Source organism: Artemia sp. Qi Xiang Cuo, chromosome 11 (genome assembly GCF_049724085.1).
Source record: "Artemia sp. Qi Xiang Cuo chromosome 11, ASM4972408v1, whole genome shotgun sequence".
Classification (NCBI taxonomy): domain Eukaryota; kingdom Metazoa; phylum Arthropoda; class Branchiopoda; order Anostraca; family Artemiidae; genus Artemia; species Artemia sp. Qi Xiang Cuo.
Window position 1 is genome coordinate 41,272,627 of NC_142804.1, and position 25,733 is coordinate 41,298,359.

At 35.1% G+C, this 25,733-nt stretch overlaps 1 protein-coding gene across 3 annotated transcripts in view; it reads right to left on the minus strand.

The window, feature by feature from the left end:
* shf (WNT inhibitory factor 1) overlaps positions 1 to 25,733 on the minus strand; it is a 62,862-nt gene that overhangs the window by 17,850 nt on the left and 19,279 nt on the right. For 2 of the 3 annotated variants that reach the window (XM_089096787.1, XM_089096786.1), the window contains exons 3-5: positions 22,592 to 22,873; positions 9,838 to 10,080; positions 8,181 to 8,372 (exon numbers count right to left, since the gene is read on the minus strand). In XM_089096787.1, coding sequence (XP_088952913.1) covers positions 8,181 to 8,372; positions 9,838 to 10,080; positions 22,592 to 22,873 — 717 coding nt within the window. The remainder of the gene's footprint in view (positions 1 to 8,180; positions 8,373 to 9,837; positions 10,081 to 22,591; positions 22,874 to 25,733) is intronic. The other variant, XM_089096788.1, reaches the window with a different exon arrangement.

Here is a 25,733-nt window from a genome sequence, read left to right on the forward strand (position 1 = left end):
ATTTCTGTTAACCTACAAAAGGCTTTCGACCTGGTTAACCATAATATCTTGATAGAAAAACGTATCGAAGAATTCCAGGTCGAAACATATTTAGTCAAGTTTGTTGCCTCATTTCTTTCAAACAGATCACAGGCAGTCAAATATCAAGATTGCTACTCCAGCCACCTTCGTATTCACAGTGGCATTCCCCAAGGTACTATTCTTGGCCCCCTCCCCTTTTCCGTCATCATCAAAAGTCTTTCAATGAATTACCCTGACAGGTGGAAATTTGTCGACGACCTAATAGTTGTAGAGACATGTTATAAAAATATTTATAGCAATCCAATAGACATCCTCCATGACATTGCAGGCGAGGCTTCTTCTCTTGATATGACGGTTAATCTTGTAAATCCACTATATTATCTGTCAGTCTCCTAAAGTACCCTCCTCTTTTACTTCATCCTATTCCTCCTGAGATTTCAGCTACTTCCTTTAAACTCCTAGGTGTTACCATATCTTCTGATTTGAAGAGGGACACCCATGTAAATAACATCCTTCGTCAAGCAAACTTGTCACTAGGGCCGTTTTTTAGCACTAAGATCTTTCATCTTTCTGCAAAGATTATCGTTTTTTTTAACTCATCTTTTTTCCAAGATTTTACAGCTCACTGATGTTAGCAAAAAGCGTGAAAGACGCCATCTTTCTGCCATATAGTATTTCGTATTCGTCTAATCAAATACCTTTCGTAGCAAACAAGACTGAACGCTAAATTATGCTATTTTTACAGTCATCTAAGAAAAAAAATATCACTTATTTAATACACTAACAAAATATGGTACGAAGGAATTTGCAAATCTGTTCGTTCGGCACTTGAGGGGTTGTAGTCTGTTCTGATGCCCTGGTGAGTTTGGGGTTCGGTGCGGTTGGAGGAAGAATTGAGCGATGTTTCTCGTTTGACATGAGTGATTTCCCGAATCTCATTATCAAATCGTGTCTTCGGGCGAACAAAGTGGGCAAGCTCATAACCACAAGGGCATGCTCGTAACTCTCATACCTGAGTCCAAGAACTATTTTAGTAGCACGTTTTTGAACGTCTTCTAGTTCCTCTGACATGTAGGCAGTTTTTGTGCTAAGGGACCCCAGACAGGACAACAATATTCAAGGATTGGGCTGATGTATGCCGTGTAAGCCAGTAAGAGTTGACGATCTGAGAGACCCAGCCTTCGCATACTCGTTAGACTTTGGATAGAGTAGTGTCCTTTGCGCACGATATTGTTAATATAGGACAATGATGAGAGAACTTTGATGATATACTCGTCATTGTTCTCAGACCGCTGATCAGACCAGAATGATGAAAGGCGTTTGCATAAAAATGACAAAAGATGCAAGATCTTAGTTCAAAGATTTCACTTGTAAGATTTTTCTGACAAAATTTTTATTATCTTAGCAATTTGATGAGTGAAAAAAACGGCCCTACTTTCTCTTCTGAATAAATTTAGTTGCCCCCCATCTCAATTACTATAGGTACATATTTCTTTTGTACGTCCTTTGGTCGAGTACGCTTGTCCTGTCTGGCATACGGGCCTCTCAATTGAAGCAACCAAAAAAAACGAAAATATTCAAAAAAGAGCCCTGAGGATTATTTATAAAGAAGGCAAGGACCCATATTCCTACCTCCTTAAAAATTCAAAACTTGATATCCTCGAGTCCATAAGAAAAAATTTGTGCCTCCGTTTCGGGAAGTCAGAACAAATAAACCCCCGTACTGAAAACATCTTTCCTAGCAGCCACTCACCCATAAGAAATCGCCACCGCCGTATAGTATCCCAACCCATCCCCATCCTTTCTCCCATACGTTATAAAAAAAACTTTTATTCCCTTTTTCACAAATAAAATCAACCAAAATCATGACCCGTAAGTTTATCAAAAATTTAAATTGTTTTGTTTATATTATTTTTTAATTTTTGAAAATTTGGTTATTTTATTTATTATTCTTTTTATTTTTTTATATTATGACCTCTAAATGTTTTATAATCATGACCTATATTTATGACTTCTGTATTTTGTATTTTCTGACTGTTACCTGTTGTGTTTCGTTACAGTGGTAACTATATATTGTTATTGTATTATTTTGTTATTGTATTTTTTTTTTAATAAGAATTTTGAATTCAGCCCACTAGGGTTTTTGATAGTCTTTTTACCAATAGATATCTCGTTATCTTTAAAATTGAAATCGCAAGAAATTAGTCTGAAAAGTTTGCATCTAACCTAACCTGAAGAGTCTGCGCGTGTCTCCCAGCTAATTTGTTTCCAGCTATTGCGTACTAATATTATTTCCTTTTATTTTTCCCCATATTCATCTTACAGATAGGAAAACTGCTGTTCTGTACTATTTTTCCTAATTTCAAAAACTTCATTCCATAAATCTTTACTCTGATTGGTCAATCATAAATATTACGCTTAAAATTTGAATACTGATGGATTACATAATTGGATCTGCAGCCATGCTTAATTTTGATTTATCCGCATGGGCTAGAGTGCGTCTACACTCAGAGTTTTCTGGAAAACTAGGAGAAAGGTAGCATTCCACATTGCTATTTTAGGACTGCTACATGTCACCCAGTTTCCCGTTCTCCGGTTTTCCGTCCAGTTTTCTTATCTTTGAATTTATCCTTTCAGATTTCAATTAATAATAATGTCTCTTCATTTGAACATTTCTGAGAGTTATTAGAAGCTTCTTCATATTTCTTGGTAAACCTCATGGCTTCGTTTTCTCATCTATTGCTTGAGAAAGCTCCTAGAAAACGGAACAACCTATCTTCACTTCCTATTTTTTGGCATGCCGACCCATTTATTGGCGTTTTTTCGTTGCGAGCCCAGAAACAGGAAACTGCAACTGCAGTAGCGGTACACTATCCATATTACCAGTTTCCAATCCCAATTTTCCAGAAAACGCAGAATGTAGACGTGACTTTACTATAATAAAGCCCGGGCGTAACACTTGCTGTGGGAAGTTAGGCACTATATTTTGCAACTGAAAATTCGCCTGCAGTATTACAGATTGGTGTAACTGAAACTAAGAATACTTTAAATTGTTTAGTAGCCATCATCATCATTGCCAAAACTAGTCGCTATAAAAAAGGTTATTAAGCTTTTCATGGAGCAAGTTTTCCAAAAATAAACTTGATTCTGCAAATATGATTATTGGATCATGATCGACTAGGGGGAGATCCGCTGTTCTACCAGATTCACCATTCTAAGATCCACTAGATGAAAGAAACAAATAAAGATCCACTGCTTATCAGCTCTTCGGAAATATTAGGAAATTTCATTTTTGGGCGCGATAATACGAATGAAATGCTAATGCCAATTACTTAAAACACATTGGATGAATGAGAGAAATGTCTAGAATACTTTCTCTTAGAATGGTGAATCTGGTAGAACAGCGGATCTCCCCCCTAGTCGATCATGATCCAATAATCATATTTGCAGAATCAAGTTTATTTTTGGAAAACTTGCTCCATGAAAAGCTTAATAACCTTTTTTATAGCGACTAGTTTTGGCAATGATGATGATGGCTACTAAACAATTTAAAGTATTCTTTCTTAAAGTATTCTTTAGGGCATGACAGTATGAAGGAACTAGAAACGATAAAGAATTTCGTTTTTGGCCGCGAGTGAAGGAACTGCTAATACAAATTACTTAAAACACAATGGATGAATGAAAGAAATGAAGATTTTTGACAAAATATTAGTGAGGTGCTCATTGTGTCTGCTCAGAACACTTCAGCACAACGATAAAGAATTTCGTTTTTGGCCGCGAGTAAATCAACTGCTTATACGAATTACTTAAAACACAATGGATGAATGAAAGAAATGAAGATTTTTGACAAAATATTAGTGAGGTGCTCATTGTGTCTGCTCAGATCACTTCAGCACAAGTAGGATAATACAACATTTATTTCCAACCAATGTCCAATTTCAAACAAATTTTCTTAGAAAAAAGGCTGCATATGCTGTTTCGTTTAAGGGCATGACAGTATGAAGGAACTAGAAAGGATAAAGAATTTCGTTTTTGGCCGCGAGTAAAAGAACTGCTTATACGAATTACTTAAAACACAATGGATGAATGAAAGAAATGAAGATTTTTGACAAAATATTAGTGAGGTGCTCATTGTGTCTGCTCAGAATACTTCAGCACAGGTAGGACGATACAACATTTATTTCCAACCAATGTCCAATTTCCAACACATTTTCTTAGAAAAAAGGCTGCATATGATGTTTCGTTTTTGGGCATGACAGTATGAAGGAACTAGAAATGATAAAGAATTTCGTTTTTGGCCGCGAGTAAATGAACTGCTAATACGAATTACTTAAAACACGATTGGATGAATGAGAGAAATGAAGATTTTTGACAAAATATTAGTGAGGTGCTCATTGTGTCTGGTGAGATTACTTCAGCACAGGTAGGATAATACAACCTTTATTTCCAACTAATGTCCAATTTCCAACTCATTTTCTTAGAAAAAAGGCTGCATATGCTGTTTCGTTTTTGGGCATGACAGTATGAAGGAACTAGAAACGATAAAGAATTCCGTTTTTGAGCGCGAGTGAAGCAACTTCTTATACAAATTACTTAAAACATAATGGATGAATGAGAGAAATGAAGATTTTCGACAAAATATTACTGAGGTGCTCATTATGTCTGCTCAGAATACTTCAGCACAAGTAGGATAATACAACATTTATTTCCAACCAATGTCCAATTTCCAACACATTTTCTTAGAAAAAAGGCTGCATATGCTGTTTCGTTTTAGGGCATGACAGTATGAAGGAACTAGAAACGATAAAGAATTTCGTTTTTGGCCGCGAGTGAATGAACTGCTAATACAAATTACTTAAAACACAATGAATGAATGAAAGAAATGAAGATTTTTGACAAAATATTAGTGAGGTGCTCATTATGTCTGCTCAGAACACTTCAGCACAAGTAGGATAATACAACATTTATTTCCAACCAATGTCCAATTTCCAACTCATTTTCTTAGAAAAAAGGCTGCATATGCTGTTTCGTTTTAGGGCATGACAGTATGAAGGAACTAGAAAGGATAAAGAATTTCGTTTTTGGCCGCGAGTGAAGGAACTGCTAATACGAATTACTTAAAACACATTGAATGAATGAAAGAAATGAAGATTTTTGACAAAATATTAGTGAGGTGCTCATTGTGTCAGCTCAGAACACTTTAGTATTGTCCAGATACAAATATTGATTTTATTTTTGTTCTAACCTTTTAGAAAAACATTAAAAGCACTGTTATAGAGGAGTTAAATAAAGAAAAAAAGATAATACACAAAAACCCACAAACAAAAATGGAACATAAGAAGTAATAAAAAATAATAATAATAATTTACGCATCATATAACAAAACTACAGCACAGGAAATAAAAACATGAAAACATCATTAATGAATTCCAACACTATTTAGAAATGGATGCGATTCAGAGGAAAACTCAATAGTTCATCCCTTTTTAAAAGTAATATCAAATACTATGTATTTCCTCGCAAGAAACTCAAAATATCTGAAGAACTGTCTACGGATTATAGGGTGCTCAATCTCCTAAAAACTTCTAAATCGGTGTAAAAAAAAAAGGAAAAACAGATGAAGGGCAAACAATGCAACATTTATTTCTAAACAATGTCCAATTTTCAATTCATGTTTTAAAAAGGACTAGATTTACTGTTTCGGTTTCGGGACGACAGTATGAGGGAATCTAAAACGTTCAGTACCTAAAATATATTGGCTGAATGAAATAGGTGGAGCTTTTTGATATAAATAGCAGTGACAGACTCAGTATATCTGCCAAGTAGCTTCAATAATAATACATTTATTTTAGGAACTACAGAAAGACACACACTCAGAATTAAAGCCCAAAGGAGAGCCTGACTAACATATTTGGCCATATAATAAATAAGAAAATGAAAGACTTCATTTTCCATAAACTGATGGGAGATATGGGATGCTAAGTATCCCATAGGACGGGATCAGTTACATCAATGAATATTACTACCAAGAAGTAAAAATAGCTTGATCATCGAATAATACAAGACCACAAGTGGAAAGGGGCCATCAAAATAGGGAATAAAAGGCATCCATTATAATTGATGTTCAAAAATTATTAAATCATAAAAACTTTTAATCTTTTCTTAAATGAATATATTTAATGAACATTGAAAAAAAAAATTCAGGGTAAGGGGATCATTTTTGTAATGTAAATGCCATCAAAAGACAGATTTCAAGGTGTTAGGGGGTTGGGCAATGTCACCTCTTTTATTTTCAATGAATATTAATGAATCAATTCCTTAGAATTGACGAAAACAACATGTATTACCCAAGAGAGCCAGGCTTTAGGGGACGACTCAGTGTTTTCAATACAAAAATTTCTTATAGAAATTAGAAGAGCTAGAAAAAATCGGCGCAACCCAAGACTAAAGTAAAACTCTTAATTCAGCAATGAAACTAAATAGTGAAAAAATGTGGTCACAAATTCAGCCCTGTGACTTGAAATCTTTTATTTGGATAGAAGGTTCCATCAACTACCTATAACTACTATCTTCCTCAATTCCTTACAATTGATGAAAAAAAATGTGTTACCCAAGAGACCTAGGCTTAAGGTGAAGAGACCAGGCTTATGGGGATGACTCACTGTTTCGAAATCAAAAAACTTCGTATAGAAATAAGCAGAACTAGAAAAAATCGGCACAACTGAGGACTAATGTAAAACCCTTAATTTGAGCAATGAAACTAATGAAAATGCAATAGTAAAAAAATGTGGTCACAAATTCAGGGACATGTGACATGACATCTATAATTTGGATTGAAGTCTGCATCAGCGACCTCAATCCAAATTCTCACGTATTGGAAAAGGGGTCTGAGTTCCATGTCCTTTAAATACTCGCTTTGTTATTTCAAAAGCACAATGTTTAACGTTCGCCAAGTTCACGTAAGCTTAGATGCCCTCTCAAGTCTTACCCAAACCCTTGACCTAAGAAGATTATTTGCAAAATAAAAGGATATTGTACCGAATATTGAAAAAAGACAGTTTATTTTTAACAACCAATATTTTCAATTCAGTAAAATTTTAGTTAAATTTCCAAAGATTTTACAACAGAGCAAGGATGAAAACTTTTTTCAGTTCCGGTAGGTCTTTAAAAACTTTTTTGTTGGAAATGTTTTTTTTTTCAGCTTAGAGCAGACTTTATAATGAACGAACAAAAAGTCAACTTACTTCCAATGGAATGAAAATAGGCCACCTAAGACTAACATTTATCCTCACTACAAAGAATATCTAACCCTGTAAACTTGCCCTGAGGCCTGCAAAATAGGGTCTAAATTTTTAGTAGATATTTTAGTTTTTCTGTATTCAAAACCTGTTCCTATAGATACAACAACAAAATTATTTGATATTTCAAAGGAAATTTTAGTTAGGTGAATTAAAATTTCAAGGATTCTCAAAATTTGATAGTTGAGCTGATTATTCTACTAATTCCTTTAAAATATCGAAGACAGTTTGTCCGAGATCCGATTGTTTACCGAAAATTTTGTCAGTTTCTTCTTCTGAAATGATTTCATTTCAGCTCCAGGAATTCATTTTCGTTTCTTCCGAAAATTCAGATCGTAATGATCGTCATGAACTTAGCAAGGTGGTTCTCAGGGGCGTCGTTTCGGAGGAGGGGCAGTTGTCCCCCCCAATAATTTGTAGAAAAAACTATTATATAGCCTATGCCCCATGACTATCCGGATACGAACCCCTCTTGCTCCCCCCCCAATAAAATTAACCACTCTATGCATTAACCACTCATAAAAATTACATGAAAATTTGTATAATATAGAAGTTATTGGAAAAAAATGGCCAATCATTTAATTCAACTTTAGATGTTATTTATATAATACTGAAGAAGTTACTTAATTTATAAAATATAGAAATTATATATTTTTGATACTGAGTTTTAACTTAGTTAATTAGTTTTCTTCCAATCAAGACCATAATCCGAACTAATTTTATATGAATATTTAGCTTCGATTTATCGTTGATGTATACCAACACATTTTAAGATTAACAAGAGTATAACAAAAGCGGGGCTTAAAAGCATCCCAGCAAAACAAGCTTGTTAGATAGCGGTTAGACATCCGCCCTACTCACCATGGCGGGAGCGAGGGGGAGCTGCTGGCGTAGAGTTGCGGCTCTCACCTCTCGGTGTACACTCTTTCCGTAATCGCAATCGTAGAGGTGTCCCTGCTAATGGTTTCTTTCGCCTCGTTTCCAAACTAAGTCCAATTGTGAATGATGCAACACCACTAGCATTTCCAGAGCAGGGGATAAAAACACTAAAAGCTGAAATACAGTCTCATTAGTTATTCTCTCTTATTTTTAAGTATGAACAGTCAAGATACGATAATTCAAACGGCGTTTGTACCATTCCTGTCAGATGAAAATTTATACCCCTAAATTTTTAAAGATTTGGGTTTCCTACAATTTTTGGGAAAATAAGAAAATTTTTATTTATTGCTTACTTCTGATCCTCCTAGGTAGATAGAGATGGTTGAAAGGGTTGAAAGATTCTTTAGAGAGATCAACGATGGAACCCAGAAATAAACATATAATTTTTAAATATATATAAATTATTGTGCAAATTTTTCGCTTGGCCAATTCAATCCATCTGAATTAATTTTCACTGTTCTGGAACTCAAGAGTAAATAAACAGTATTCTAAATCACGCAGTACCAGAAATAGCATCCACACAATGGCTGGGATGAGAACAGATTGTTTTTATTTTATTTCTTTTTAAAGAGACAAATTCTTAGAAATCTTAGAATTGTTTTTTTTTTTTTTTTTTTTACATTGAAAGAAACGTTTCACATTTGGCTCCCATCATCGTGAATCTCCCAACACCTCAGTAATTCCTTAGACCACACTGCTTTTCCATTTATGATTAAAGTGAAACGAAAATCTATAAAAACCCAGAAAATTTTAACTAAGGCAGTGGATATATTACATATATATAATTTTAGCTTTTAAAGATAAAATTAAAGGTTATACGGTGAGAAAAAAGGACAGTTTTCCTACTTTAGTAATTTTGACAGATAAGCACCTGAACACCTTTGAACCTACTCACCCATCCAGTCACCAGGAGCGGATCTAGAGCGAAATCTTGGGGGGCAATGTGACAAAGGTTCCAATAACTGACCCAATTGACGAATTTATTCTAAAGAAGAGTGAAAAAGAAAAAAAAGGAAAGAGGGTGTACGAAAAATCTAGGTGGGGGGGGGAGGGCTCCCCCGGCCCCCTGCATCCGTCATTGCCAGTCACCTAGGACGAACAGTACAGCCAAGCACAATCAATTATAAAGAGCGGCCCATAGATATACAACCTTGTCATTAGTAAATACAAGCCATCATCAACTCAAAAGTAAAGTATCTCAAATCTACCGAGTTATTCCCAAGTAACCACTGCATAGATTATATCTTATTGGATATACTTACATGGGGCTATTAATTGAGCTATGGCACTGTGGGGCTATTAATGCCCCACAGCATGGAAAATTTGTATGGAGCAAATTTGGATTTACATTCTTTTTATATTCGTATTAAACATTAATATCTACGATTATCTGGGTAATGTGGATGCTTAAACTTAAATAGTGACAATGATTTAAAAATGAAAACCACAATAAATTCCCTTGACTATGACTCTTGCAAACTTTGTACCCTTTCCCCCTTGTTTATCAATCCTGAATTCATATCGAGTTTTATATAAATCAATAAAACAAAATTGAATAGTTTGAAAATAAAATAGTTACTTTTGGCCTTTTTTGGCACTCGGCCAACACGTGAGATCGACACAACTGGTGGCTTAAGTATTTCTTCATTAAAAGACTGGAGACTGTCAAAGTTATACACATATTTTTTTACACCCGACTTCCAAGTAAAGTTGACATAGTTCACATCTGGTGGAATCACAGGCAAGTATTTCTCAAAATTGGGATCCAGAATATATGGTAACACACGACCGTTCACTATGGCATATATCTCCATTGACATTCCTTCAAAAAAGAAAATCAGTGTTAGAGGTATGATGGTGTTACTAATCATTTTTCGGACATGCAAATTAAAAGGTGATTTACAAGACGCCAAAAAAAAAAAAAAACAGGGAACAAAAATAGTGAAGAGTTGAAGCGTTTTAATAGCAGAAGAGAACTCCACAAAGGAATAGAACTGCGTCAGATACTGATACCATAACAAACAGGCGCTTGAACGAGAGTGTACCCTTAAATGATTGCACAGCATCAAGGAAATGTTAACTCCAAATTTTACAAAGCGTATTCTTTCGCCAGTGAAAAATGTTCTTTCGCAACTATTCAATAAGAAAAAAAATATTCGCTCACTTCATTTAATTTAACTCATTCATTTAATCACTTTAATATATCCGTAGCCAATCAAAAGAGTATCAGAGAGATACGTCTTTCAGAGAAAATTTCAATCTGCTTAACTATAAAAAAAAACATGAAAGGCCAGTAATTTGCAGCTTAAAATTATTTGTGATTGCCCTAGTTGTTTTCATAGGAAACGAAGGAAACAATTAATTCTAGATAATTAATTTATATGAGTTATAAGTAGCCTATCGGATCTATAAGTAGCCTGAGATATCGGATGAACCTAAAAGGTATATGAAAATATGAAAATTGAAATGTAGTATACCTCTATTTTTATAACCTGATATATTTTGGAATGCTCAATTTTATATAAATTTAATATTTTGAAATTTTTGAAGAAGTTTTTTTATTAAGAAAAGAGTAGGTGACATTAAATAAATTATGAGATATTTTTAAAGAAAATTTGAAAGTCACCAAGAGGAGAGGAGGTGGAAAAAAAAGAAGTAGATTTTAAAGATTTTTTAATAAGTAGAACAATATTTTGAAATTTTTGAAGCAGTTTTTTTATTAAGAAAAGAGTAGGTGACATTAAATAAATTATGTGATATTTTAAAAGAAAATTTGAAAGTCACCGAGAGGAGAGGAGGTGGAAAAAAAAAAGAAAAAAAATAAGTAGCCTATAACAAGTGATATGAGTATACAAGGAATATGTATGTAAATTATAAGTAATTTTATAAGCAAGTAATGTAAGTTATAACTCCTAGCTGTATGAAAATATAAGCAATAAGTAATTTTTGTTTGCCCATAATAATCAGGAATCAGAGCTCTCTATTCCTCACATTTTGCTTGCATAGCAGAAATTCTTGTCCATATGCATACGTATAAGCGTTATTCAATGTATATGTTACCGTGAATGTCCGAAATACCTTTTGTTTTTACTTAGGTTTACACGGTGTTGCCAATCAAGTTTTTCAGTTTAATGCAAGGTTTGATGATGACAGGTTAGGTTAGGTTGGGCTAGGTTTGGTTAGGTTTTTAACCCATTTCTGATATTTATAACCAAATTTAACCTAACCTAATCTAACGTAAACTAACACAACCTAACTTTAACTTTTACCATCATAACTTGCATAAGACTGAAAAAGCTGATTCGCAGAGCTAATTGAATCCAAGCAGAGAAAAAGAAATTTCGGATATTCACCGGTGAATGTCGAGATTAACCAGATTTCGGACATTCACAGTAACATATATTCAAATTTTCCAGCCGTAATTCACTTTGGCAATTTTAGTGCTTTTTGGTAACTAAGGATATAGTGAAAAACATTCTTTGTCAAAGTGTGACAATAAACTTTTAATAATCCATTCTAAAGACAGAGTAAATAATTATTTCTTCTTCCTCTTCTATTTCTTCTTTTACTAAAAATAATGTTTGACCATTTTACTACTAGATTCCTTGTTCTTTCTTTTTCTTTTTTTCTTTTTCCGTTTATATTTCTTTTTTAATCAGAACATGGTAATTGCTTTCTATTATTTTATATTTAAATGCAAAATCTGTTGTTTATTAGCTTCCATTCTTTTCTTAGTTAAGAAATCATGTGAACTAGATTTTTCTCCAAAACAAATTCCAGGCCTTACACGTGAAGCAAAATGAATGCCTCAGCTATCTTAACAATTAAATGGCTTCTGTCCAGTATCAAAGGGACCCAAGAGTCGGCCCCTTATACATGTATTTAGCTATCTTGGGGCAATCAATAAGATAAATTTCATACAGTTAATTAAAATTGATATTACTATTCATGTTGCAGTACAGATAATGCGAACAAATCCTGACATTCAAGACAAACAAAAGGAATTGGAGATTCTAAATTAAAGCTTACTCAGAATGTTGAAATGGTGAGAACCACCTTCACTCTAGAGAAGCATACGATTATTGGCTGTTTCTTACCTTAACATTCAATTTTGAAAGCAATTTTTCTTCAATTGCAAATAATAGGCAACATTAAAACTTTATTTTGAATACGAGGTATTGCCATCTCCTTAAACTTGTGCTGTTTTATGCTATAGCTTTGATTTTTTTTTTTAGACAATCAGTTAATAAAATAAAACACTTACAGTTACCAACTGGCTAGATTTTTTGCAGTCTAAAATGCTTTTGAGACAGCACAAGTTAACGTAGAGGGTGGCTGTTAAAGTCGTAGCTTTCCTCATATTTAGGATAATTTCTAATTATTTTGAGGTTTACATTGCTCTTTATATTTGTTAAGAAAATTTGATTTTTAGAATTTACCCTCTGTTCGTTTTTGTGGGGTACCATCCCGTTAAATTTCCTACTTTTTGCACTTGAACCTTCACTTTTCTATCACAGTATTTCCACACTAAGTGCGCTCAGTATTACGTTTCCGTCAGCAAGCTCAAAGAGCGTTACTCCAACCTCAAAAGTGCAGGGGGAGGGATTGAGGCTATGAAATATCACTCGTAGTTAAGGTTATTCGTGTTCAGAATTTAAGGTTTAACATTGCTCTTCAATATCGAACTAAAAACAAATATATATGTTTGGTCGAGAGAGTCCCACCCCTACCCCTATGTAAGGGTAGGGGACTACCCCTACATAAGAATTAAATTAAGGAATAATTTTTAGAACTAATAGTTTAGAACTAATAGAACTAAGTTTAGAACTAACAAGAACTAAATTTTAGTTCTTCACACTAAAATTTGACTTGTGTTTGGAAAAATGAGGCATTTCTGTCATAGAGAATTGTGGTAAACATGGGCGTAGGGAAGGGGGACAGAGGGGGAAGCTGCCCCCCGCCCCCCTAGAACTTCAAATTTACGATAGATAGTAGCGAGAACTTTTCGTTGTTGGATGTTACCTGGTAGATGGTTAGAAAAGCTGGAAATAAACAGAAATTTCCAAATATCATTTGTGATATCAACATTGGCCTTTCGAACTTTAATATGGATTTTCAGTCCAATATGTGTATAAGGACTTGCCGACGATCGAAAAACTTTTACTTGTTTAATTATCCATGAGTTGATTCAAGCGATAAGAAATTGCTGAGTATGCAAAAGCAAAAGTAACTCATTCAATACCATCCTTGAAAAAGACAATTAGAAATACTCCGCCATTTTTCCACCTGGATGCCTCTCTATCCAAGTGGTCAAGAGTGCCAAACCTGGGCCACCTCGGCACTGGTTCGGTCGTCTCTTTCTTACGTTTGGCCACAGGACAAAAGAAAAAGAAAAGTGACCAGGGGAACATTAAAGCTTGTTTTTCGGCTATAAAATTAAGAAAGAATATGGTCAGCATAAAAAACTACAAAATGAATTTCATTAAGGTTTAAAAAAAAAAAATAAAGAGTATTAATTTCAAATTATACATTGACTGATCAACACCAAAAGTAAGCCGCTCCGCTAATCTTGATGTTCCACCTGTTATTGGTTGCACTTTCATTTAAACTTCTGTCTTTAAGACACTATCCATCTCGTCAGTTAGCGCAAAGTATCTTGGTACAGTCTCCTTCCAAAAGTGGACCTTAAATTCTTCACTTGCTACTTTTTGATAATGATAATGTTGTGAACAGAATTCCTTTTCTTGCACTTCAGCTCAATCAGAATGTAATCACCAGCCTTCACTTTCTCAGTGTCAAATTAGAAGTTGCTGGTAGGGGGCTTGTCTTCAATGTCTATGCTGGGGTCTGAAGAGTTGTTGTATACAGGATCATCTACGTCAGAATCGTCACTCTAACTGTAACTCTTGTTGCGAGAGACACGCCTTTTGGTTTTTAGTCTTTTCACTTGTCTGACTTTCTTCCGTTCCAAGACTAGGGCTTTTTGGCAGATACAGCTTTTATCCTAGCAGTAATGCATTCTTTCATGGGGGTGTCAATGAGCGCTATTGACTTTTTCATATTTTTTTCCTGTTGATTTTTTGGGTTTGAGTTGATCGATAAAATGATGCAAGTTAAGCAAAGAATGAGAGGAAGTCATCCAGCCAGAAGTATTTTCTGAGCTGATCTTGACGGTTCCTGGTAAAACTCCCCTGAGTAAAATTTCCGGACACTGTTTTTGTGGGGAAATATGTAGAGGAGGGACTGTGTTCCCAACACATTAACACCAGCACAAATCGTGTTCAACTGACCTCTTTCTGCTGACTTGACCTTCCCTACTTACTTCTGGCCTCACTGTGCAATAATTTTACCAGGCTTGTGGATTTTTTCAGACCTGATTTGTCAAAACTTCAAATGTCTTGTGGTCTGAACATTTGTTTATATAGGTCTCAATCCAGGCTGTTAAAGAAAGCTCCTACACTGTGACAGTTGAAAGCAGTTGTCCGTCATAGGCTTGTACTTATTGGCGTTCTAACTGATAGAGTTTTAAGGCAATCCATAAAACCACGGTACCAATTTTTACCTGTAATTCCTCCACTGTCTCCACTGCCTTTGCAGTTCCGTTATACGGTACTTTTATGCTCTTAATAATGGCATAAGTGTATGCAAATTTACACGCTTCTAGGGGAATACAGTCGAAAGCATATCAGCTATCGTTTTCAAGTAAGATTTTAGTTTTTTTTTCTTGTTCCTCTTTAAATATTTAGCATGTGTTGTAACAGAATGTAAGGAAATTCAGGTCCAGACTTTTTAGAGGGATATTCAGCTTCTCAACTTTTTTTTATGTAGTCTTGCAGCGTTCCTCTAGGGACACCCATGGTACTTCCAGAGAATCCAACTAACTTTTTGTAGAATAAGACAGAAAAAACTGCTATTTTATTTTCTTCTGGATCACAGCCACCTTTCTTTATTTTCTCTTCTGTTTTACTTTTAATCATTTTATCTGGAACGAAATTTAACAGGAAAAAATAGAAATTCAGTTCACCTACTGTTCTGACAGGATTAAACAACGCCAGAAATAACACAGTTTTGGGTTTTAAGCTTGCCTTCAACCTTTAAATATGCTGTTTACGCAACTTTTACAAGCATAGCCCACTTTTGGACACGTTGGTACGGCATGCCGAATTTACCCTGGATATTGTGGCCGAACATGGGAGTTCTCTATTGTAAACCTCTATTTAGTTCTTTATTTTTATGCCTTTTATATTGGCAGATGTAATGGTTTACGTAAATTCCAAAGATAGACGATAAACGTTGGTACATGGTCTTTATTAAATAACGTGAGAATACACATAGAGAAAATAAGGTAGCACAAGAACAACTAGCTACGACGGAGGCGAAAGATGGACTGCCTTTAGAAATGAGCCAAGAATGTAACTTTCCTGGAACGGAAGTTCCAGCTATTGGTTGTTCAACCATGCCTGGGAAAGGACCCTTTCCCACGACTAGCCTTAGTCCCAAAAGCCCCCCCTGGACTGTTCTCGTTGACATATACATGGCCAAATCTCTAAGAAACGAGACACCAGAGAAAGCCTTCTCGAATTTATGTTCCAAATACTTTACAGATTCTCCCCCCTGTTTTAAGTTAAATTTCCAAAATTTGGATTATCCTCTTCTCATTAAACCCTTAAACTTTAATTGAATTCAAAACATTCTATACCCTTCCCAAATTATTCACTTCTCACCTACTAACATTTTTCAGCATAAACTAGTAAAGAATTACATAATATAAACACTACACAATACTTGCATAAGTAAAAACTTACATAGTATAACCGAACCACACTAATAACAGTAGTCGGAAACTGGATATTTTACACTTCATTTTTCTCTCTATACTTTAAAATAGACTTGTTCCCCATACCCCTGAATTTGATGAGGACAAGGAAAGTTGGGATTATGTATAAACTTCGGATTAGGACAAAAGGAATGACCGGGAAAGGCTACTTAATCCTGAAAATACCAGCGACAAATAAATGAAATTGCAGAAACTTTAAAAATCATACTATGCTGCAATGACGTTAAGATATTATTCCCAATAAAATCCTCGGGGTTTTATTGCTGCGGAACACCTCGGTTTAGACCTATTTGGTTTTCTATACAACTTGTGGTTCAACAAGTGGCATTACTACTGTCAATATCTCTACATAACTATTAGCTAGACTCATTAAACCCATCCCGTGAGGCATCTTTCACATCACGCTGGACCGTAAAACCAGTTCCCTTTTCAGGGGTATCCAAACCACCCTTCAAGGCCTCAGTACCATCTCACAGCGCAACAAAAAAAAAACCTCCCGTGAGGCATCAGTACCAGCCCAAGGGACCTCAAAACCAGCTCCCTTTTCCGGGGTAGCCAAACCGCCCTGCAAGGCATCAGTAACATCTCTCAATGCAACAAAAACAAATCCGCACGTGAATAATGAGGCACCACCAACGTGAACTAACAACTATATCCAATTTTCGTTGTCTAAACTCCGCCCTGCGAGTCCTAACGCCAATCTAGTTGTGCAACAAAAAAAACACTAAAGTGATGCAGCAGTAACCACCCACGGGACGTTAAATCCAGGTCCCTTTTCCTGGGTAGCCAAACCGCCCTGCGAGGAATCAGTACCATCTCACAGTGCCTTCTCATTATCATTGAGTCCAAATTTCACCCTCGTCAGCGCAGAAAGAAATTCATCGGAAAAAGAAGACGCGTCTTCTTTCCCCACTATCTGTTCTGTCTGTTCATATTGTATTGCAACCTTATATGCATCACCTAAACAAAAAAAAAAAATTCTGCACTATTATCTAACAAATAACGTTTGTAGGACGGTCTAATCCTCTCCTTGAATAAATTAAGAGCAAATCTTCCAAGGACTACACTATCATCCCTGGCTTCTAAGGACACCCTACATGACCTTCCTAATTTTTGCATCCTTCTATAGAATAGATATGCCCTTTCATCCTTAAATTGAGCCACGCCTACAAACTCGGCAATCATTTTGCCTACTATTTTGCCTGGGGCATATGCTACAAGTAATCCACGTTTTAAACTTGACAAATTTATAATCGAGGGGAGTCAAATAAAAGAAATGGAAATATGCCATTTATCCTCCACTGTTTTACAAAATCAAAAGCAACCTTTTTGTTATATCCAGATTCCGCCGGATCAAATATAGAAATAATAACTGACATATTGATATTAAATTTTGAAAAAGCAATTACTCTAAAAAATTTAATATTGGTCTTAAACACCTTTTTTTTTTCTTTTTTTTCTTTTTTTTTTTTTTTTTAATTTACGGATGCTAGATTTTGGGCAATAAACTTCACTTTTAATGACAAGGGTCTAATAAAATTTACTGGGTTGTTTAGCTGTATTAAATCACTTACGAAAGATAATATGTCTCAAATCCAATTGCAGTTGGTCTCAATTAAAACACTAGCATCAAATGGAGCCACAGTTGAGAATTAATTTTCGATTATCGAAATCAAAAATGTTAAGCATTGTTTGGAAACTGTCAAATATAGATCACACGTCGACTTTATAAAATCAGGTAAAAAAAAAACACCAAACATAGATTGGCTAAGTCAAAGTAGAAATCAATCGGGTACTCTCAGTTGTAGAAATTTGGATTAGTAGGTAGAAGATCTCCCGAGGAAATCCATATCAGGCATTGTGGAACAGCCTATTTCAAAATGTTTATTTAAAAGAAAGTGTTTCTCAAGAAGGCGCTTTGAATAGAAGAAAGTTCAATAGCTCGTAACGTTTTGAAGTCTTATTAATCAGTCTTTTTAGCATTTGTAAATCAATATCACAGTCTGGTAGCGGGCGAAATACTCTTCAATATGTTGCCAGTATTTAGCGTAAGATGTCGTAAATACTTATAACGGTCACTCAAATGTCACTTGGAGGTTTTCCACTAGGGATTTATGCTCCACTAGTCTTAACCACTTGTCACCACTCTGTAAATCTCTATTTCAGTTTTTTCTTTGTGTGCCTTTTATAATTGGCAGATGTAACGGTTTACGTATATACCAAAGGTAGTCGATAAATGTTGGTACATGGTCTTTATTAAATAACATGAGAATACACATAGAGAAAATAAGGTAGCACAAGAACAACTAGCTACGACGGAGGCGAAAGATGGACTGCCTTTAGAAATGAGCCAAGAATGTAACTTTCCTGGAACGGAAGTTCCAGCTATTGGTTGTTCAACCATGCCTGGGAACGGACCCTTTCCCGCGACTAGCCTTAGTCCCAAAAGCCCCCCCCCCCTTGGACTGTTCTCGTTGACATACACATGGCCAAATCTCTAAGAAACGAGAGACCAGAAAAAGCCTTCTCGAATTTATGTTCGAAATACTTTACACTATCATACAGGATGAAAAAATACTAACAGCAAACTGGTGAAGATTGCACGGCTCGGAAGCTGCCAAAAACAGGCAAATAATAAGAGAATACAATGGGAGTTTACAACACGAGTTTTCTAGTATTCGTGATTAGGCTTAGGCTTTCAGACAAAACTGAACAAAATTCCAGAGTTAATCACCATAAAACCTGATCCAATCTGATATTTTTGGCAAAAGTATTAATTAAGGTCAGACTTTTTAAAAACAAACACTGCAATCTGTCAGAGCTTTTATAATCCACCAAAAGCCCCATAGGTTTTTGGATTGAAACTGTTTGCTTTGGCTAAACGTGGAACGGTCTCCCCTATACCAATTTTGATATTTAATTTTGCCCAACTGTAAACTTTTGAGTTGAATTCTTAGAAGAAGCTGTAATCTAACCATAATGTGATTTGTGTCAAATCACTTTTGTGGTGTTTATGTTTTGGGTCTCTTAGGTTATACTGTTGCAGGAAAAGTAGAACATGGAAAATGTTAAAGGCCGAGTTTTAGTGAAATATAGGATGACTAGTTTCATAGAATTTATAGTTTTTATAGACCTATATTCAAAGGACCTCGGGAAGTATTAGTAAGATCCCTTCTCCCTCCATCACAGAAGCGGCTGCCCCCCTCTACACAAGATGCTGCCTACGCCAAGCGGCAATTAATTGAGGGGTTTGATTCCCCCTTGTGTTTAGAATAATTTCTGTTTCTTTTTAAATTTTTGATGTTGCAATTACCATCTAAAATTTCTTTTCCTACTATTGAAGAGGGGAGATTAAACATACTGCTTTAAATGGATAGTGATTAAAGGCTATATTCTCCCATCGCCTCTCCATATCGACCGGAAGTACCCCAGGGGAAAACTTTGAAAATTCGGGATTTAAAAATGCATCTTTTGAGGTCATTCCTCGTCGCAGGAAGATTCAGTGACATTCTCTCTAATAGTGGGTGCATAAGAATGTGAATGTAAGACTTTTACAAATGAGGGAGGCCCCACATGGGTGCCTGTAAGCTGTATTTTAGGGGGGCTTACCTGGTCTAATGAGCACTTCCAATGTTGTATAATAGAAATCTCAAAACAAAAATATAAGGCATCGTCATTCAGCCAGGAGAAAGGGGGCTGGTACCCCTCCCCCTCTCCCCCCTCGTATGGGCACCCATGAAGTCCCAAAAGAATCAAAGATTATTGGTTATCAATAACAGTTTATTTCATAGGGACTGCATTGGTGTATAGGGACAACTCTGCCTCAGAGCGGCAGTATATCATCTAAATAGAGCACTGGGGGGTTTTCTAGATATATTTTCCATAGTTGTAAACCGACTGGCTATCCCAAAGTTTTAACTCATTGGCACTTGCGGCCTATTCAAGCCAAAATTGTTGGTATTTTTTGCACCAAATGGCCGAAAATGGTACTTTTTGGGGCGTTATCTCTTTTTTTTTACTTAAAAAAAGGCCCTATTTCTCTTGAACGAGCCCTCTTCCCATATCCAACGACCATTTATTCGATATGGTTATCCTTAGTAAGATTTAGAAAACAAACATTATGTTTTTTGATCGGTTGAATTTTAGGCTGTAATTCTCATCAGGATTGAGAGAGAGCTCTATTGCCTGCTCCTATTTCCAATACTATATTTTATGTATAACTAAATGCAGATAGAAAACTTTAAGCAGAATAAATTCTAAATATTTGGAATCCGCATAAAAAGTAAACTCTTTGGATGAGTTTTCAAACTTCCACTTTTAGACTTTTCCACACTACTGACAAGGCTCACTCTTTACTTAGCGCTCATTACCAAGGACGGTCTAATGAATCAATGATGTTTCTAGAATTTTTTTCTGTCTGTTCTATGGACTAACCTCACATAGCGGTTAATAATTAGATAGTTGGCAAGGCTAACGCCACATCATCAAGTAAACAGTAGCGCCGCAAACATTGCTTGAAAAAAGACAAGATAATTCTTAGCCATAACAACTCAAATGTAGCCAAAGATGAAGCTACTCCTCCCTCCCCTAAAAAAAAGAATAAAAAGAAAAAATCTTAGAAAAAATTGCTCACTAGAATTTTCTTTTCTTTTTAAAAGAGTGTTCTTTTTTAAAAGTCAGCAAGTTTATTTTCAGACAATTCCCTTGTATTGTCCAACCTACAATCAGTTCTAACCCTCTCTTCGTATATTTTTCAGAATAAGCATAAATATTCAATTTTTACTCTCAATAATAGAGATAATTAATATTCGACATCAAGGTCATTTAGTCTTTAAGAAGGTCATAAAACCGTCTATAATCCAATTATATTTTATTCTGGTGACAAGCTTTTATAGTAATGTAAAACTATTTTTGTGTTCAGGGAATAATCTTTGTCAGTTAAGCTAAATATCACAGCTGCTACGCCTTAAGGTCGTATCTGATATTTTCAAACTCCTGAAATAATTCTCAAAGATCGTTTGCTGAGATGCATTTAATGGGAGAAATAGCAGGGCAATGTGTGTTCAATCACACTTCAGTCCTTCTTATCTACATTATTCTGCTGCCTCCCTTTGAGAACGGCTTAGGCAGCGATTTTTGGTAATTAGCACAAACGTGCGAAAATGTCGGATACGACTTTAAGGCGCAATAGCTGTGATATTTAGCTAAACTGTCCGATATTATTGTCCATGTTTTTTAACATAAGAACGGAAAAACAGTTTTACACTACTATAATATTTTGTCATAAGCATAAAATATAGTTCGGTTATAGAATGTTTTATGACCTTCTTAAAGAGTCAATGACCTTTACGTCGCAAAACAATTAGTTCTATTATTGAAATAAACATTGAATATTTATGCTTATTCTGTAAACTTGCCGAACTGAACCACAGTCCTTCGGGCAAGGGTTGTAAGTTATGCCCTGGGGGCATATAAGGTATTTTTTTTTATAGAAAGTTTTGTCGTAGAAAATTCAAAAAGGGATCATTCGATTGGAAATTTAAACGGCTAGTGCCCTTTTTGATAGTCGAAAGTGATTGGAGGGTAACTAACCCCCCTCTCACGCCCACCATTTTTCCAAAAGCATCCAATGAAAATTTTGAGATAGCCACTTTATTCAACGGAGTTATATGTTTCAGAAATTAGGTCTTTGAGGATGACAATCCCCTCAGAGCCCTCGGGGCAAGGGTTGTAATTTATGCCCTGGGGCATTTTATGAATCTCCCGATTAAGCTGAGCTAAGACTACAAAAGCATTTTATCTTCAATTCATAAAATTCCCCAGGGCATAACTTACAACCCTTGCCCTGAGGGCTGGGGGGTTGTCATCCTCAAAGACATAATTTCTGGACCTTTCAACTACGTTGAACAAAATGGCTATCTCAAGATTTTGATTGAATGTGTTTGGGGAAATGGTGGGCGTGCGAGGGGGTTACTTGCCCTCCAATCACCTCCAATCACTTCTAATCAGGAAGGAGGAGATTCTCTTTTCCCATTTGCGGTTATAATAATTTATTTAACAATTAATCTCTTAGTAATAATTTATGTCTTTTATAGCAAATATAACATTAAAAAAAAATTAAAATATAGTAAAATGAGCATAATATTTCAAATGAGACTGTGGAAAAAAAAACTTCATTAATAATACAGGTACAAATACTTCGGCTTCATATCCAGAAACCTTTATCAATGGAAAAGAAAAACCTATATTAAACTAAACAGAACATATAAAGAAACAGAAAAAAAAAAAATGACAAAACAAAAAACTCACATCTTAATAAAATCCAACATGACAAATGTTCACCAATGCAAATAGCAACAAATCAAACAAAATCAGAAAACAATTGTACTCTTTATCTGAAATATTATACCCGCTTTTCTACATATTCATTGTTTTATTTTTAAATGGAAAGGTCGCGTGACCCAAGAAATTATTTAAATAGAAAATAGAAACTTACCACTAAACATTCTTACTTGTTGACGGTCTATCCAAAGAGACAAATCATCAATTGGTCTTTTGGGCTTATTCTTAGACTTGACAGCAGGCTTAGGTGTATGCTTTCTCTTTTTAAGCATATTCTTATTAGACCTGTTTATAGGTCTCACCCTTTCACTCCTCCTATGAGCAATATTACTCTCGATCACTTGATTGGTTGGCATATACTTTCGTCGAGATTCAAGAATGGTATTTGATCGTCGAGGGGATATACCCTGTCCACCAGGCCAAGTGCCTACACTCACTGAAAGGGCAAACATATTTCACTATCTTGACTATTATACCAATTATATGCAACAAATATTAAACGAACGGTACCATTTTATGGCCCAAATTACATATTGTTTTCGCGCGACAAAATTAACCAAAAAACTTATGAAGAAGAAGATGAAATTTTAATTTATACTCTGTAGAATAGATTGGCTAAATAGTATTGGCTAAATAGTATCAACTGAAAAGCCCGCCTGCTGTGAAATAGAAGAAGAAGAAGAAGAATAGAAGAATTTCAATGGGAAATTTAAAATACTTCTTCTTAAGTGTACACAACGATCCGTAGAAATAGGCTCATTATAGACAGTTCTAGAAGTTTTGTTCAAGATAAATATAATATACTGTCACTAAGGATTCAGAATAAAATTACTAAAAACAAAAGACCAAATAAGCATGATTTAAAACATTGATGCAGCCACAAGAGTGAAAAAGGTTACCGTATTAGTTGAACGGAACCCATATTTTTGGACACTTCATTTATCTGAAGCTAAGCACAGCAGCGCTATCTATTTAAACACTATTAGTAAAAATCAATTAAACCCTTTATAAGAAAGGTAATAAGAATGAATTTAACCTTCAATGTAGCTTATTGTAATCAATTATGATTAATAACTAAGCACAGCTATTATGCTCTAACTGAACGTCGTTTGACAACACAATTGATTTTACGCGAGTATTGAACGCGGGTTGGTAATTCTGGAGGCATTTGCTTGGCCTCAGTAGGAACAAAGAGGAAGCAAATTACTTAACATACTTATTCTTATTCAACTACGAAATGTTAGAGGTAGCGTTTGAAGAAAAGAACAGCGTATCTTACAGAAAGGGAGAGGGTGCGTTGGCCAGGGGTTTCTGGCCAATTTTTGACCTGATAAGTAATTTAAAGGGATTAGTGTTATGTACAAAATTATTATCTATGGGGTAGGAGATGATGCAGTGTTTGTGTGGAACCACGAGTTGAGTAGGGTTTTGCTTTATGTTCCTTTATACACATTATTTTGATAGTCTTTATAAAAACAAGACACAGGAAGGCTATGAGAAAATGTGTATAAAATGGAAGGTAAAACCTGCATTGATTTGGATTATGCATGAATGAGTTCATTTTTAGGGGATTTTGTGGGTTTTAGGTGCATACTTTTGGGAAATCTTCTATGTTTTGGAGATAGTTTTGAAAATAGTTTGGACATTTTGGAAATAAATTTGATGGTAAGAGGACTGAGACGATTAAATTAGGAAAAAACTAGGACGAACAGATGATATTGGGTAACGGGAAAATTTGGATAAGCTTTATGAACACGTCGCTCTAATGTGAACAGCTAGATGGCTTCAACACTAGTCAATTGTTTAAAGCAAATACTATAAGTAATAAAGTGGTAAAATAGGGTAAAAAGAGCTACAATATTGCGTCACACTTCAGCACTATTTTGCCATAGTTGCAAACTATGTACGGGCAACTATCTTGCAAACCATGCTCAAATATTAGCAGAGAAAATAAAACAAGTAAAATGGAACTAATGATAAATTACAATATTGTACCAATCTGTGTTTCGTCAGTTTGGTGTCAAAAGGTCGTATCTCCGTAATTGTAAATTTTCAAAAGAGCAAAAGAGAACCTCACAACTTTTTTATTTCCCCTCCGATAACCGCAAAACAAGAACGGATTGATATGCATTAATTATACATATCAGTCCATTTTTGTTTAAAGTTATCGGCGGGAAAGAAAAAATGAGGTTTTTTTGCTCTTCTGAATATTTAAAATTATGGAGATACGACCTTTTGATACCCGACTGACGATTTTTCATTTATTTAAAGCATATGCTACAATAGTAATTTTTTGCTACAGTTTTGCCATCACAACACATGTTAATTGTCACTATTGCCAAAGACAATTCCAAACTTGGGCATCTAGTTTTACTAGGTTAGTTTTGAAACTATATTTGCACATTTCTCATAATCTTGTTTTCTCTAAGAACAAACAAGAAACATGTCATTTTCTTGTCACCAAAATAAAAGCGGGTTTTCATGAGACTCGGGTTTAACATCTTAATCTTTTTTTTGTTTGATTAATCGCTAAACTGATTACAGAGTTGCGTACATGTCTTTTTTGTATTTTAGTATATGCTTTTATCTTCAAACAAGGAGCGTATACAAAAAAGGGAACACGACAAATTTTGCACGCAATTAGACTTGATAAGTAGCATAAATGACGTATTTTAATTTTGCAGGTGATATAATGTTGGAAACTAGTTACAGTGAGAGACAATAAAAAAATTGTGAGGTTGCTCATGATAGTACTAGACGACATCGCACAAAAATGAGGAAGACTGCTCTAGCGAATCTCCACCCACTAGTCGGATTTGTAGATGCATTTTTAATTCATAGGAGATAGAGGGGATCCGACATTATTGGGACACCAAAAAATGTTTCAAGCTCTAAAACCACATATTAGAAGTTCGTGTACTCTTTACTAAAGTAAACCTACACTATTTAGCAACAGGTTTTAATTTATACAAGTTGTTTATCGTTTAAACTTCAAACAAACAAATTTTTCGAAAAAGCTTATAATTCTTGTTATAATTATTAATGTAACATCATCAAAATACACAGTGCGCAGTTTATTTCTGGACAAAATAATGTTTACTCAAAGGGCGAGTTTTCCCCAAGATAAGTCTAAGGGTGTACTATTGGAACTTTTGTAAAGAAAACACATCTGCACATAAAAATTCTAAAGAAGTAGGAATACACGATTCTGTACCTTGACAGTGTTTTGACCCAAGTCTCCTCTTCCTGCAATCCTCCCTCCATTTTCCGAGCCAGGGACGTATGCATTGGATCTA